The sequence below is a fragment of the Accipiter gentilis genome, chromosome W (genome assembly GCF_929443795.1).
Source record: "Accipiter gentilis chromosome W, bAccGen1.1, whole genome shotgun sequence".
NCBI lineage: Eukaryota > Metazoa > Chordata > Aves > Accipitriformes > Accipitridae > Astur > Astur gentilis.
In genome coordinates, this window is record NC_064918.1 from 29,875,048 (window position 1) to 29,890,565 (window position 15,518).

A 15,518-nucleotide genomic window follows, 5' to 3' on the forward strand; every position below is an offset into this window, starting at 1 on the left:
GTGGTGGTTAGTTCAGTAATCTGGAATGTAAGAACAGCAGAGGGTTTCTTCTAGCTCTATTTGAGTAAACAAAGTCTTCTGGAAGATGTAACCATCTTTTAGAATTAGAAAATAAAATAAAATACTCCCTCAGAAGCTCTTCATTTTATCCCAATAGAATAGGGAAGATTTTTAAGTGTCAGAGGACAGGAAATAACTGTTTCCAATTTAGATCTAATTAGAAATTACGGTTGCATTTCATCAAGTTCAAAGGCAGTCAATTACTGACTGGAATAAACAGCAATTCTCCCATGATATCTTATTTTCTACATAAAAATAACAGGAGCGGACTGATTTATAGAAAACCCTTTGTTTTGTTTTGAAAAAATGTAACTTGCTTTGGTTCCATCTGCAATAACTTAGAATTTTAATGCAACAATTTTTTATATACCTTTACATGTATTTTCATTAAACTTTGGTATTTATACTGTCTGGGTTGCGTGATTTTCCATGACAGATGTTGGACAAGAGCATCCTTGTTAGCCATCATCCTGAAATATTAAACTAATGTTTATCATCAGCATTATAGGCTGTTCTGTCTGCTGGTTAAGGGGAAAAAAATTTCACCTCCTTGCTCAGAAAAACAGGTTTTGCATGCCAGGTGGAAAGATTTCACTGACTGTCATGATCTTTGGGGGGCTTTTCAGTTATGACCATTGAAGGTTTCCCAGAAGCCTAGCTATGAGCATGCATGCAGTTTTTGGGCTTGTCTGAATTAGCACTACCATCATTTACAGGTTCCCTTGTAGAAGAGAGAGTGTCTTTGTTTTATTAACCATTTTTTTTCTATGCTCTCTGTCGTGGTTTAACCCCAGCCAGCAACTAAGCTGGCTCACTCACTCCCCCCACCCAGTGGGAAGGGGGAGAAAATCGGGAAAAGAAGTAAAACTCGTGGATTGAGATAAGAACGGTTTAATAGAAGAGAAGAAACTAATAATGATAACACTAATAAAATGACAACAGTAGTAATAAAAGGATTGGAATGTACAAATGATGCGCAGGGCAATTGCTCACCACCCGCCGACTGACACCCAGCTAGTCCCCGAGCGGCAATCCCCCAGTTCCTATACTAGATGGGATGTCACATGGTATGGAATACTCTGTTGGCCAGTTTGGATCAGGTGCCCTGGCTGTGTCCTGTGCCAACTTCTTGTGCCCCTCCAGCTTTCTCGCTGGCTGGGCATGAGAAGCTGAAAAATCCTTGACTATACTTTAAACACTACTGAGCAACAACTGAAAACATCAGTGTTATCAACATTCTTTGCATACTGAACTCAAAACATAGCACTGTACCAGCTACTAGGAAGACTGTTAACTCTATCCCAGCTGAAACTAGGCCACTCTCACAGGAGATTTTCCCAGTTCTCATCTTGCATTATTTAAAAAAAAGTTTACTTCACGTTTATGTCCTGCACCAGTACCCCTTACTGTGTATAGGAGTATCTAATCAATTTCATAATTCATATATGACATTTAATACTCTTTGTATGCTGGGGTTTTTTGCAACATTGCTAAAAACCTTACATACTAATGAGAAGTAAAGGAATCAGTTCATCTGCTGTATTAGAGATTAGAAGCTGTTTAAATGTTGGAACTAAATTCTAGCTGTGGTACAGGCAGACAAACTCCACTGAACACAGTAGTAGCCAGAAAAATATTGAATATATGAAAGTATAAATAATGCAAAACTATTTTAAGTCACATTTTTGGCTGAAATGGTATAGTTCTACTGTTCATCCTACTCTGTTTCAGTGATGCAATGTTACATGACTCTCCCAGTAAACAACACTGACATGCAAAAATTAATTTATATGGCAGCATTTCCCTAGCCTCTGTCTGTCTCACAGATGTATTCCTCCATCAACTTTTGCATTGCTTGTTTTGGAGAGTTATTTTTTACCTCAAGCAAGATATTTTTATTGTATTGGGTCTGGCTGGGATGGAGTTAACTTTCCCCATAGAAGCCCTCATAGTGCTGTGCTTTGTATTTGTAGCTAGAACAGTGTGGATAACACACCAATGCTTTGGCTACTGCTGAGCAGTGCTCCCATAGCATCAAGACTGTCTCTCCAACATTTCCCACCCCCTCACTGGCAGGCTGGAGGTGGGCAAGATCTTAGCAGGGGACATAGCCAGGACAGCTGGCCCAAACTGACCAAAGAGATATTCCATACCATATGACATTTGCTCAGCAATAAAAGTTAACAGAAAGGAGGAAGAGCTGGGGGCATACGTTATTAAGGTGTGTTTCTTCTAAAGCAACTGCTAAGCGTACTGAGGCCCTACTTCCCAGGAAGCAGCTGGACATTGCCTGCTGATGGGAAGTAGAGAATAAATCTTTTTGTTTTCTTTTGCTTCCATGTGCAGCCTTTGATTTTCTTCATTAAACTGCCTTTATCTCAAACTACAAGTTTTTCATCTTATTTTCTCCCTCCCCCCTCTGCCCGGCTGAGGAGGGGGAGTGATAGAGCAGCTTGGTGGGCACCTGGCAGCCAGCCAAGGTTAACCTGTAAGCCCAACTTCTAGAGAGCGAAATGAACAGTGTATCTGTTAAAATTCATACAGGCTTTTCATTTTATGCAGAGCAGCAGGAATAATGTTGTGTCTTTTCTGGTGCAGAGCCATATGTCTGCAAAGCAGACCTTCTCTCTCCCTCAGTGGATCCCAAGGGAAATAAGAAATGTGGCAGCTGCCTTCTTTCAGCTAAAGACAAGTATAGCAGGACATTTTTTTGTGATAACTACAGCACTAAACACTGCAATTCACTTCCAGTCCAGCTAAACCAAAGCTTCCAGGAGACTTTCAGCTAGCCACTGATACACAGTATTTCTTCCTTTCTCACCAATAGCACCCTCCAGGCATATATATCACCTCCAGGCAGTCAATGTGGTTGCAGAAATTGTTCAATTAATTGTTGTCATTTTCATAGAATCATAGAATGGTTTGGGTTGGAAGGGACCTTCAAGTATCATCTAGCCCAACTCCCCTGCCATGGGCAGGGACATCTTTCACTAGATCAGGTTGCTCAAAGCCCATTCCAACCTGACCTTGAACACTTCCAATGATGGGGCATCCACAACTCTGGGCAACCTGTTCGAGTGTCTCACCACCCTCACAGTAAAGAATTCCTTCCCTATGTTCAATCTAAATCTACCTTCTTTCAGTTTAAAACTATTACCCCTTGTCTTGTCACTACAGGCCTTGGTAAAAAGCCTGTCTCCATCTTCCTTATAAGCCCCCTTTACATATTGAAGGCCGCAATAAGGTCTCCCTGGAGCCTTCTCTTCTCCAGGCTGAACAACCCCAACTCTCTCAGCCTTTCTTCAGAGTAGAGGTGTTCCAGCCCTCTGACCATTTTTGTGGCCCTCCTCTAGACCCATTCCAACAGGTCCATGTCTTTCCTGTGCTGAGGACTCCAGAGCTGTATGCCGTACTCCAGGTGGGGAGGTCTCACCAGAGCAGAGTAGAGGGGCAGAATTACCTCTCTTGACCTGCTGGCCACCCTTCTTTTGATGCAGCCCAGGATATGGTTAGCTTTCTGGGCTGCAAGCACACATAATACTGGCTCATATCCAATTTTTTGTCTACCAGTATCCCCAAGTCCTTCTCTGCAGGGTTGCTCTCAATCCCTTCATTCCCCAGCCTGTATTGATACTGGGGGTTGCCCTGACCCAGGTGCAGGACCTTGCACTTGGCCTTGTTGAACCTCATGAGGTTCCCACAGTCCTGGTTCTCGAGCTTGTCCAGGTCCCTCTGGATGGCATCCTGTCCCTCAGGTGTGTCAACTGCACCACTCAGCTTGGTGTCATCTGCAAATTTGCTGAGGGTGCACTCAATCCCACTGTCTGTGTTGTTGATGAGGATATTAAACAGTAGTGGTCCCAGTACAGACCCTTGAGGGACACCACTCATCACTGATATCCATCCAGACATTGATTCGTTGACCACTACCCTCTGGATGTGACCATCCAGCCAATTCCTTATCCTCCTAATAGTCCATCCATCAAATCCATTGTAGACATTCGTCTGATCACCCCGTGGGACTCGGCACAGGGTCCACCATACCCTGGGCCACAGAGCACTGACACCAATATGAGGATGCTGCAAATGGCATTTATTCAACTGCGTCACGCCCTTATATACTGTCTGTCGGTCATCCCGCCTCCTTTAACCCTTCTCTTTCCGTACATCGTGAGATCTTCCGAGCGCCAATCCCTACAAGTCCCCCCTCACTATGGCGGATGACCGACGGTACAAACTGGCGTTACAGCTATAAGCGATCCCACCACCTCATGGTAATTCGTGTACTGGTGGGTACCCGCACTCTGTATAAAGAGTTTCCGCACGCAAACAGTCAGTGCTAGTATCCCACAACAAACCATAATAACCACCACCACCAAAAGGATTCCAAATAGGGTCAACGTTTTTCAGTCAAAGACAGGAGCCATCGCCAGGTCGACGAGAGGAGATTGTCAAGCCACTGTCACCTGCCTCCTGTAATTGATTGGCTTTGTCTAAAAGCATATCATAGTCCCCTGCTTATGGGGTACACACAGCGGTTGCTGTAAAGTGGATCTGCGGTGTTCAAAACATCGGTCACACCATTTTGATGCTCGGTTGGTGCGTCTCCAGAGTTGTTGTCCACAGCGGTCATACTTGATAAGCACCCAAGGGTCGCAGCGACCACAGTGCAGGTACTCAGACGATCTTTTGAACGGCATCCTGCAAAATAAACTCACAAAAAATCGTTATTGACTGAGGTCTGGTTTCAACCACCGTGCCGGCACCCAGCACACACGTGAGTCTGGGTGCTCTGATGATTGTACTGCAGTATACCCTCTTCCCTGTGTCACCAAGCGCCACCCACCTTCCCACTTTCCTGTTTCTGGGTCTTTCTTGTTGGGCCTCAACTAGTGCTGCTTGTAATCTGTTTGTCCAAGCTTCTTTCTAAATCAAGAAAAAGGTGTGAGTCAAAATCATACTACAAAACTGTCGCGAATCCCAGGGAGTCAGTGAACCTGAAAAAACCACATCTAAAAGAGAGCCTGTCATGGGATGTCCTAAGCCGTAATCATCCACGGTCTTCTTCACTTGTTGCAAAAGCTTGCTATCTAACGGAGACCACTCCACCCCTACACCACCTGGACCAGCTCGGACTGGGCAAACTAAAGGGGGTCCTTCAAAACGTATGCCGTCCATAACACATTCCTTTGCTACAATTTTCCAGTCTGGCAACGTGACCTTCGGTGAATCGGGAACTCCTTTCTGTTCCCCAGCTGCTTGTAGCAGCTCCCGCTGTTGCTTCACCTGCTCCTGCAACTCCTCTACTACTCGCTGCAACATCTGCAGCGGATCCGTAGCTGGGTCGGGCGCAGGTGTTAAAGGCATAGGTGTTGCCTTTTCACTGGCTGCTGCCGACTGCACCTTACAGCCGGAAATAGCCTTTTGTTTTATCGCTGCATGTGGCGGACGACAGCGGTTTCCGCCCACCAGTTGCCACGCCTCCTCTAACCGTTGAGCCGACCCCTCGATTGAGTCCGGCCCACTCTCTTCCTCTTCCGCTACGCGCGGAAGTGGGAGTGTCCTGACTTTCCTTCCTCCTTCCTTTGGCCGTGCTCCGCCTCTCCCGACTTCCGGAGAGACATCCGGGGAGAAAGCGGATGTCGGCGCCATCTTAGGGTGCGCTTGTGGCGCGGTTCGCAAAACACGTCCCGGCACCCAATCCTCCGGATCATACAGGGGAACCGCTCCCTCCTCTACCTGCTCCTTTTCTGATCCCTTCATCACAGCCCTCTCCGCCTCCTCTAGTCTCTGCCTCTCCTTCTCCCGTCTCCTTTGCTCAGCCACGGGTTCCTCTGCCTCCTGAATTAACTGTCGCTCTTTCTCCCGCTCCTCCTCTCTCGCCCGTTCACGCTCCCGTTCAAACTCCTCCCAAGGGTATCCCGGTGGTTCGGCCGGTGCTGACGGCTGCACTGGGAGCACCAGAGGCGTCTGCTCCGCTACCTCCGTCAGCCCTTCTGTCCGCGCCTCCCCATCCGCCTGCACGCCCCGATCCGCCTGCGCGTGCATCAATCTCTTTGCTTCCTTCCATGTTAAGCCCTCCTCCCGCACTTTCCTGAAAATCGCCCTAATCCGCCCCCACGTCTTTAACTCCGGACCATGCTGCGTCGCCATAGCCCGTTCCGCTAAAGCCGCGGTGCATTTCGGCCAGCACTCAGGAGACAATATGTCCCCCGGGCGCTCTATCGCTTCCTCTTTCAGGAGCCGCTCTAGGCAAGCTTTCGCTTCTTTTTGTCCCATAGGGATTTTTACCTCTCTAGAGCATGAGTCCAACACCTTCAGGACTGCTTCCATGCCTGGCCAGGCCTTCGATTACGCCCCGCGTAATCCGCCGATGTCCAATCACGTCAGGGTCACCACTTGTAGACATTCGTCTGATCACCCCGTGGGACTCGGCACAGGGTCCACCATACCCTGGGCCACAGAGCACTGACACCAATATGAGGATGCTGCAAATGGCGTTTATTCAACTGCGTCACGCCCTTATATACTGTCTGTCGGTCATCCCGCCTCCTTTAACCCTTCTCTTTCCGTACATCGCGAGATCTTCCGAGCGCCAATCCCTACAATCCATATCTCTCCAATTTAGAGAGAAGGATGCTGTGGGGGACTGTGTCAAAGGCCTTACAGGAGTCCAGATAAATGACATCTGTAGCTGTTCCCTCATCCACTGATGTAGTCACTCCATCACAGAAGGCCACTAGGTTGATCAGGCAGGACTTGCCCTTGGTGAAGCCATGCTGGCTGTCTCAAATCACCTCCCTGTCCTCCATGTGCCTTAGCATAGCTTCTGGGAGGATCTGTTCCATGATCTTCCCAGGCACAGAGTGACAGGTCTGTAGTTCCTAGGGTTCTCCTTTCTACCCTTTTTAAGAACAGGTGCAATGTTTCCCTTTTTCCAGTCACTGGAAAGGCGTTCTTCCAGCTGAGCATACTTGCAGCTATGACATCCACCGCTGCTTTCAGGTGGTAGAGAGACTTCCAAGTGCTGGAGCTCCATGCAACCTAAGGTCCAGACAGCTATTTCAGTCCTTGGGAGGTCTGTTTGGGTGGAGACATGAGCATAGGTGAGCTGTAGTGCTTCTGTTTGGATTTCAGCTTCAGCCTTGCAGTTGTGGCAGGTGGACACCAATTTCTTTCAGCAGGTCACAGTCTCCTTATAGTTCTCAGAAAAATAGCCCACTTATAAAATGGTAATTCTTTCGAAGATGTAATCCTAATTCTAATTCCCTGGAGACCTCAAGCTTCTGGGGTAGGTTTACACAGCCACCAGTTAGTTGGGGGTGACCGTTGGGGCTGCAGCCTAAGCCTGCTGGTGAGTAGAGCAGGCAGCAGCCCCACTAACTGGCAGCGTGCAGCCCTTTCCGCTCGAACTGCCGCACAAAGTGCTGACTCCATTCCCTGTTTGCAAATCCTAGCGGCTGGCGCTCCCTAGGGGCCGGTTATATGAGGCTTCTCACTGTTTGAACTGGCCGCGGGGACTGCCGGCACTGCCCAACTCTCCTGTCCCTCTCGTGAGACCTGCCTCATGCCCCTGCCTCACATACAGCCCAAGCGTGCCGGGGGCCTAGAAAACCCCCTCAGACACCCCCGGGGGACATCACAAACCTTGAACTCCTCTCAGCACGCGGCAGCTACTGTGTTTGGAACTTTACCAAAGAAAGAACCAAGTGGAAATGCAAGAGACATTTACTTTGAGCAATATAGGGTTTCTCCGAGTCCCACATTTTTAAACTGAAAACCAAATGCTGTTTTCAGTGTAGCTTCTCTGGCAGTGCTAATGATTCTTTCTCTTAGATTTTAAAAGACAACAAAACCAACCCCCAAACTTAACCCTTTAGTTAAAGAGTTGCAAGAACTTCTCTTTGCTTATCACTAAAAGTGGGCCCTTACCGAAATGCTAGTCCCAAACATTAGACTTTGTTGAAGTCTGAGTCTGAACCTTCATCATGGTTTAACCCCAGCCAGCAACTAAGCACCACACAGCCACTCGCTCACTCCCCTCACAGTGGGATGGGGGAGAGAATCAGAAAAGTATGAAAACTCATGGGTTGAGATAAAGACAGTTTAATACATAAAGCAAAAGCCATGTGTGCAAGCAAAGCAAAACAAGGAATTTTTTCACTACTTCCCATCAGCAGTCAGGTGTTCAGCCATCTCCAGAAAAGCAGGGCTCCATCATGCCTAATGGTAACTTGGGAAGACAAACGCCATCACTCCGAACATCCACCCTTCCCCCAGCCTTTATATGCTGAGCATAACATCATATGGTATGGAATATCCCTTTGGTCATTTGGGGTCAGCTGTCCCGGCTGTGTCCCCTCCCAACTTCTTGTGCACCCCCAGCCTACTTGCTGGTGGGGTGGTGTGAGAAGCAGAAAAGGCCTTGACTCTGTAAGCACTGCTTGGCAATAATGAAAACATCCCTGTATTATCAATGCTGTTTTCAGCACAAATCCAAAACATAGCTCCATACTAGCTACTATGAAGAAAATTATCTATCATCTCAGACAAAACCAGGACAATTATTTAATTTAAACCAGCACAAAAATTTACTTTAAAACATGATAAAAGGAATGGTATTAGAAATTATAAAATCCACTAATGTAAAATAAGACTTTTTTAGAATTTTATTCTCAAAAGGTACTTTCTTGCAGTTGAAATAATTCAGTACTTTTACTTAGCATAAGTTATTTTGGTAAAACAAGGGCTTCTGCAATATGTAGTAGAGATATAAGAAAAAAACCTGGATGTATGAGCATGAATTAATTGAATTCATGTTACTGTTCACATGAATAGGGATATTAAAAACCAGTGAGCATGATGGTACCATTTTAAAATAACAATATTTGGATCCCAAGATTTGGGATAATTCACACTTTATTAGTATTTTTAAGGATGCTGAGATCAACAGAGGAACCATATAAAAGTGCAGAGCACTAACAGAAAACATTAATTAGAATATGTACTTGTATTGGGTCTGACTGTGATGGAGGTAACTTTCCCCATAGCAGTCCTCATAGTGCTGTGCTTTGTATTTGTAGCTAGAAGGGTGTTAATAACACACAGCATGGAGGCTGTCTCTCCAACCACCACCACCCCCCTCCCCCCAAAGGCCAGTAGGCTGGTGGTGGGCAAGAGGTTGGGAGGGGACATAGACAGAACAGCTGACCCAAAATGACCAAAGAGATATTCTATACCATGTGACATAGTGCTCAGCAATAAAAGCTAAGAGAAAGGAGGAGGGGAGGGGGGCATTCGTTATTAAGGCGTTTGTCTTCCAGACCAACTGCTACGTGTACTGAGGCCCTACTTCCCAGGTAGTGGCTGGCCATTGCCTGCTGATGGGAAGTAGAGAATAAATCTTTTTGTTTTCCTTTGCTTTTGCACACAGCCTTTGCTTTTTTTGTATTAAACTGCCTTTGTCTTTACCCATGAGGTTTCTTTATCTTATTTTCTCTCCCTCCATCCTGCTGAGGAGGGGGAGTAATAGAGCAGCTTGGTGGGCACCTGGCAGCCAGCCAAGGTCAACCCACCACAGTCCTTTAAGTAGGATTTCAATGTGTCATTTCTTTAAGCTGTTAGTCATTCAAAGAATGAGCATAATTTGTTTTCCTTCAAGGTACTGCAAAAAATAAACATGAATATAGTAATTTACTTTTATCTTTTGTTGAAATTCTAAACCAGCCCATTTTAAAATCCTGAGATCTTGTCATATCCCACAAAGCCAAGAGGGGTAGTCTGAACTGAGAATACCTTGCAGTTGCAGTAAAGTGTTCTGGTGATAAGGAAGGTAGTAGATAGGTATAATAAACCATGGAGGTGTTTCCATAGCCTATCAGTGACTATGTTCTACTGCTGCAGGAAGCATCTGTCATATGAGACATAAAGCTACTGTCTTTAACAGCTTTTGGTCATTATAACTGCTGTGACACTTTAAGAAAGGATAAGAGTTCATCCTAAAGGCCTGGAATAATTTCAAATCAAACTGAATTGCTTTTGTCTGTTGCCCTTCCTCTAGCCTTTTTTTTTGGGCGGGGGGAGAGGGTTTTTTTCTAATATTTATCGTCCATAGTAGCTTTTGTGCTGCTTTGCAAGTGGTGAGGAAGCCACTCTGTATTACTAATCTCATACCATCTTAGCATTCTTGCTGTAAGCAGGTGCAATTCAGAGTTATGCCATTGAATCAACATTTGGCCCAGAGTGTTGTCCTGATTTACTGGGCCAAAAGACTTCTTTTTTTTCCTCTTCCTGTTCTTGCCATATATGCCCAATACACTATTGTATGGAGTAATTTTCTTTTCCTCTCAGAGAAGCCTCCTGCATATTATTTGTTCCTTCCTGCCCTCCTTCACAAGAAGGAGACGGAAGAAGAGTTGTCTGTTTTCTGGGAAGATTCTTTCTGTTGTATCACATAGGGCAGGGCAGCTCCTGCCTAGTCCTCTTGTCAAAAGGCCAGGTGCATTTCTGAAGTGCTCAGCCTTAAAATGCATTGGCTGTCTTCCTCCTCTTTGCTCTTCGTGGGATGTGAGGAAGCAAAGAAACTATTATCCCATTTTTTCCCTCATCTCAGTAGAGATGTGAGACTGACTATTTTTTCCATGAACTTCACTCAATGTGGGGATGGAGAATGCGGGGAGAAGGAACAGCAAAGCTAGAAATCTTGGTATGGAGGACAGGAGAGAAATGGGATGGGGAAATGCAGCAAAATTAAAAGGGGATTTTTTTGAGGGATTCTTGAGGGCTGTTGGGCACAGAAACTTTGATAGCTCAGAACTAATTGAAGAGGATTGAGTCTTTGTGAGGGAGCAGATGAATTTATTGAAACAATCTATCAGTGGAGTGAAATTGGAGACTAATTGGAAGCTTTTGCAAAATTCATTGGGTGCATCAGTAAGTAAGCAGAAAGTGTAGATACTTCTTTTTTTTTCCCCAGACAGTATGTGAATAAGGATTTCCAGTGAGTTAATTTATTTTTCTGTTTAGTAGTGGAATTTGTATTTCGGAAGCTAGATTCAGAGATGTTCTTCTGTATTTTCTGGAGATAGTAAAGCAGGTATAGAGAATGAATAAGGAGAAATGGAAGAAAGGTATGTGACTAAAAAATCTAGGAAGCTTCAACGTGAAACAAGACTGCTTTATACACTAACAGCTAAATTTGGGTGAACCTGAAAGTTAAACACAAACTCGGTATATTTAATGTCATTTTATTTATATTTTTTTTAAGAACTTGTGAAGCTTGGGTTAAAAAAAATACTAAAGCAGCAGAATTTAGTATTGGTGTCAGACCAAATGATACCTGGAGCTGTGTGCAATATATGCTGTTTCTGGTTACCTGATTAATTTTAGCCTCCTGTCCTTTCCCTTAAAAAAATTAAATTTGTGATGCTGATAAAAGTACTGTCATTTCAAAGGAACTGGCACCTGCTTGCTTTGTCCTGTTATGAACATGCATGTCTGTGCATATACACGTGTATACATACATACACACACAGCACAAACCAGAAATTTGCAACTTTCCCCATCTAAGTTTTGAAGAAATGGTGCTGTGTATGTGTGCTATTTCTAATGAGAAACAGAAATACTATAGGGAAAGGTACTCAGAAAACAACTGCCCGAATTGCCCCACGAGACAACACACATACAAGTTCTAACACAACAAAGTCAGTAACAACCCCCACCCTGCTATCAAAAATATTCCTGCCCCATAAGAATAAAATATGGCAACTCCACTAAAATCCAACTGAACAGAAATCATTCCCCCACTATCTACAGTAAGCACCCCAAACTTTCAAAACTCAACAAAACACCCAACAGCCATCCCTACAAGAAACACCAAGACAAACCCTACACCATATCCCACAACACGTCAGTCCCCTCAAACCTCAGGAAAAGGCTCAGCTGTCAGAGACAAAGAATAAACAAAGACCACTAACATCCCACCTAAATAAACCATAAACAACACCAAAGATACAAAAGAAATCCCTAAACTCAGCCACCATCCACACCCTATAACAGATGCTAGTACCAAACCAACCACACCATAATACAGAGACAGATTAGACACTACTGCCAGCCCCCCTAACACAAAACACAATGCTAAAAAAGCACAAAATAAGTCATAGTAATTCCCGCTTGGCTTTTCTTCAAGGCCTATGGGCTGAAAAACTGTCATTGTCTCAACCACAGGAACCCATAAAGCGCATTCCCCCCCCCCAATTCTATGTATAATTCTACATTGATTTATTTACCCTATGTAGTATATTAGCTCAGGGAATACATTCAATATATGGACTATACTCATTATTATGTAGAGCATACCTCTCTGCTCCCCATACTACTTTCAGGGGATTGGCAGTCCATGCTTGATAGATAAGAATCAATACCTGTATTACAACCATCCATTGGTGTACTGTACACATACTGAAGTGATGAAATGCTAAATTTATGATAACTTTATCTTTAGGCCTTAAAGAACATCCTAAGAAATCTTTTTTGTGTGATAAATACTAATGTAATCTTATTTCTTCTTTAGCAATTCCTGTACACTCTAGACAATTATTAAGAACAGGGTATCCTGCATTTATTTACTAATATTCTGTGTTTTAAAATTGTTCTGATCACCCCCTTTGTTTATGCACTAGAAATGGGATGTGTTTGAATTTTCAACCCCTGAAGGAAAAAAAAGCAGAACTTTTAAATAATGCTGCTCACCAATTATTTTGATGCCTTGGAAGTTTACTAGCCTGCAATTGCTGACTTCTATTATTCTGAACCGAAACAACTGTAGCATGTTTATCAGCAATCAATCACCTCATGCCTGCCATATTTCTACAGCAAAGGAGAAACTTCCATTAAAAACTCTGCAAAATGCAGTAGTAACATCTTTGGGGGTTTGTTTTATTGTTTTCAGGGTGCAGGGTGCACTGCACTGGTGGTAGCTGTGGTTGCAAGGAAGTTAGAACTTACCAAAGCTGAAAAACATGTGCATAATTTCATGATGGACACCCAGCTAACTAAAAGAGTAAGTCACACTTTATATTCACAACTGAAAAGGAAATGTGTGTTAAATTTATTTCTGCATTTGTTTTAAATGGTTTCATGCTCTATTCTCTTATTGAACTTTTTCATGGGTGTGATTTTGCAAGGTGCTATGTGGAGGAATTGAATACCCTGAGCTTCTCTTTGAAGTTGAGGGCAACAGGAGGTTCTCAGAAGCTTTTGAGGATTTGAATATTCTTCTATAGAGGGTCCTTGCAGCTGGAAGATAATTGATGTAACCAACAGTTAAAAGCTGTGAAACTACAGACTAATATATTAAACTGACAAACTTTCATGCAGCATATGAGAAGAATATATAGAATTTTAAGGTTTATTCTATTCAACTATCCTTCATATAAATCTAAATATCAGTTTAATAGTGTGTCCAAGTGGTGTTTTGCTAGTTTCAGACTTGTGAAACTTAAAAGAAATGAAAAGCAAACAAAACAAGCAACCAAATCTGAGATGTACCTCAGATCACAAATCCATTACACAGATACTGGAGAAGTTTCCTCACAGTGTGAAGATAGCCAGATCTTGTGGAAATGCAAGGACTAGAGATCTTGAGGAAGTCTCTAAAATCTGATTCTGCTTCCACTGAAGTCAGGACCAAGGCTCTCCAATGCTTTTATGGTTTTAAGGTTGGGAGCTCCTGCTGGGAAGAGCTACTGCATAGCATTCTGAAAATGTCTTTACCTATACATTGGATTAGCTCTGATACGGCAGTGACTGGCATGATATAAAAGCCAGAGGGAGAGAAAATACAGATCAATAACAAGAACTGTTTGCCTTTGCAAGTAGCCTAGTAATTCTGTCATTAATCAACATTGCATTGAAATTCTTTGTCTATTGCTTTCAAGTATTCTTTGGAATATTGAAGGGCCTAGGAAGGAACTGTAGGTATTGTTATGTTTAACATTTTATAGAAAACCTCATTTTAAAAAAATTCAAAGCACTCATGAAATAAAACGCTAGCTACATTTATTGACAAGTTGTTTTTTCATCTCCTCTAAGAACAGTAAGAAAGAAACCAGAATAAGGAAAAATATAAAAACCAAACCAAACAAAAACCCCTATTCTAACAGCTCTGAAAATTTATAAGACTGTTAAATTGCTAAGAGAAACAAAGGCAATAATGATACAACAGGAAAGAGAGAAATTTTATAGTCCTATAAAATGCATCTAGTTAATTTCCATACAGATAAGAAATTAATAATCCTTCACTGTAATTTATAGTGTCATAAACAACAAATGGTCCTAACTCTTTTCAAAAGGGAGAAGTAATTCCCAGATGCAAAGACAGCTTGTCCCAATATCACTTTTATAAACAACATGGAAATTGCTCAGCAATTCCTTTGGTCTGATAATTGCTTTCTGGCCTCACTGCTGCAGCTTCTTCATGTACCCACTTCTCACAGTTAGGCAGTCTTAAGTGCTTTAGAAAGAACTTACACTAGAAAAGATAAAAAAAGAACATAATGCTATTTTTGTCAGCCTGGTGTTTTTCTTTTATGAAACAGGTGAAAAATGCAGCGGCCAATGTACTCAGGGAAACATGGTTAATTTATAAAAGTACTAAGCTGGTTAAAAAGATAGACCATGCAAAAGTAAGGAAGCATCAACGAAAATTCTTGCAAGCTATTCATCAGTAAGTACAATTTTAATTTGTTTTTCCTGTCCAAGCACTCTCTTTCTCTCCTCCCCTCTTGTTTTCTTCTCCTCATTATCTCTTTCTTGTTTTCATTCTGCCTCTTGGTTTGTCTCATTCCCTTTTGGTATCTCTTCCTATTTCTCTCTCATTTCCCCTCCTGCTCTCTTTCACTCTCTCGCATTCTCTCTTTCTTGTTTCCTCATGGTCTTCCCCCCCCCCCCCCCCCCCCCCGTTGCTTTCTCTGTCTCTCTCTCTTTCTCCCTCAGTATTTATTGTTCCTTTCCCCTTCCCTTTCTCCCTCTTTCTCCCTCTCTCTCCCTTTTCATCTCTCTTCATCTCTCGTGTGTCCCCCTTGTTATCTCTTCCCCTTCCCTGTCTTTCTCTCTCCCTCCCTTTCTCTTGCTTGCTTCCACCTTTCATTCTCTCTGTTTTGTCTCCGTCTCTCTCTCTTTCTTCCTCTCTTTCTTGCTCCCTCTCTATGTTTCTTTCTGACAAAATCATGCTCTCCCCCCCCCCCCCCCTACATTGTCTTGTGTTCTGTCTCTTGGCCTCTCAGTTTCTTATTCTCTCTCTTTTCTCTCTCCTCCTCTTTGCCCCCCCCCCCTTTCTTTCTCTTTCTTCCTCTCTTGCCCACTTCTCTCCCCTTCTTCCCTCATCGTCACTCATTCTTTATTGTTGATTTCTATCTCTTGTTTTCTCTTTTGCTTTCTTGCTCTCTTGCTCATTC

General features: G+C 43.5%; 3 protein-coding genes across 5 annotated transcripts in view; 2 read left to right on the forward strand and 1 right to left on the reverse strand.

Annotated features, from left to right (window-relative positions):
• The window catches only part of LOC126035464 (uncharacterized), a 440,127-nt gene that overhangs the window by 294,227 nt on the left and 130,382 nt on the right, over positions 1 to 15,518 (forward strand). The window lies entirely within an intron of this gene.
• Positions 1 to 15,518, reverse strand: part of LOC126035469 (uncharacterized) — a 340,981-nt gene that overhangs the window by 263,863 nt on the left and 61,600 nt on the right. The window lies entirely within an intron of this gene.
• LOC126035512 (small conductance calcium-activated potassium channel protein 2-like) overlaps positions 1 to 15,518 on the forward strand; it is a 62,907-nt gene that overhangs the window by 28,965 nt on the left and 18,424 nt on the right. Inside the window, exons 2-3 of the mRNA XM_049794173.1 lie at positions 13,013 to 13,123; positions 14,661 to 14,788. Coding sequence (XP_049650130.1) covers positions 13,013 to 13,123; positions 14,661 to 14,788 — 239 coding nt within the window. The remainder of the gene's footprint in view (positions 1 to 13,012; positions 13,124 to 14,660; positions 14,789 to 15,518) is intronic.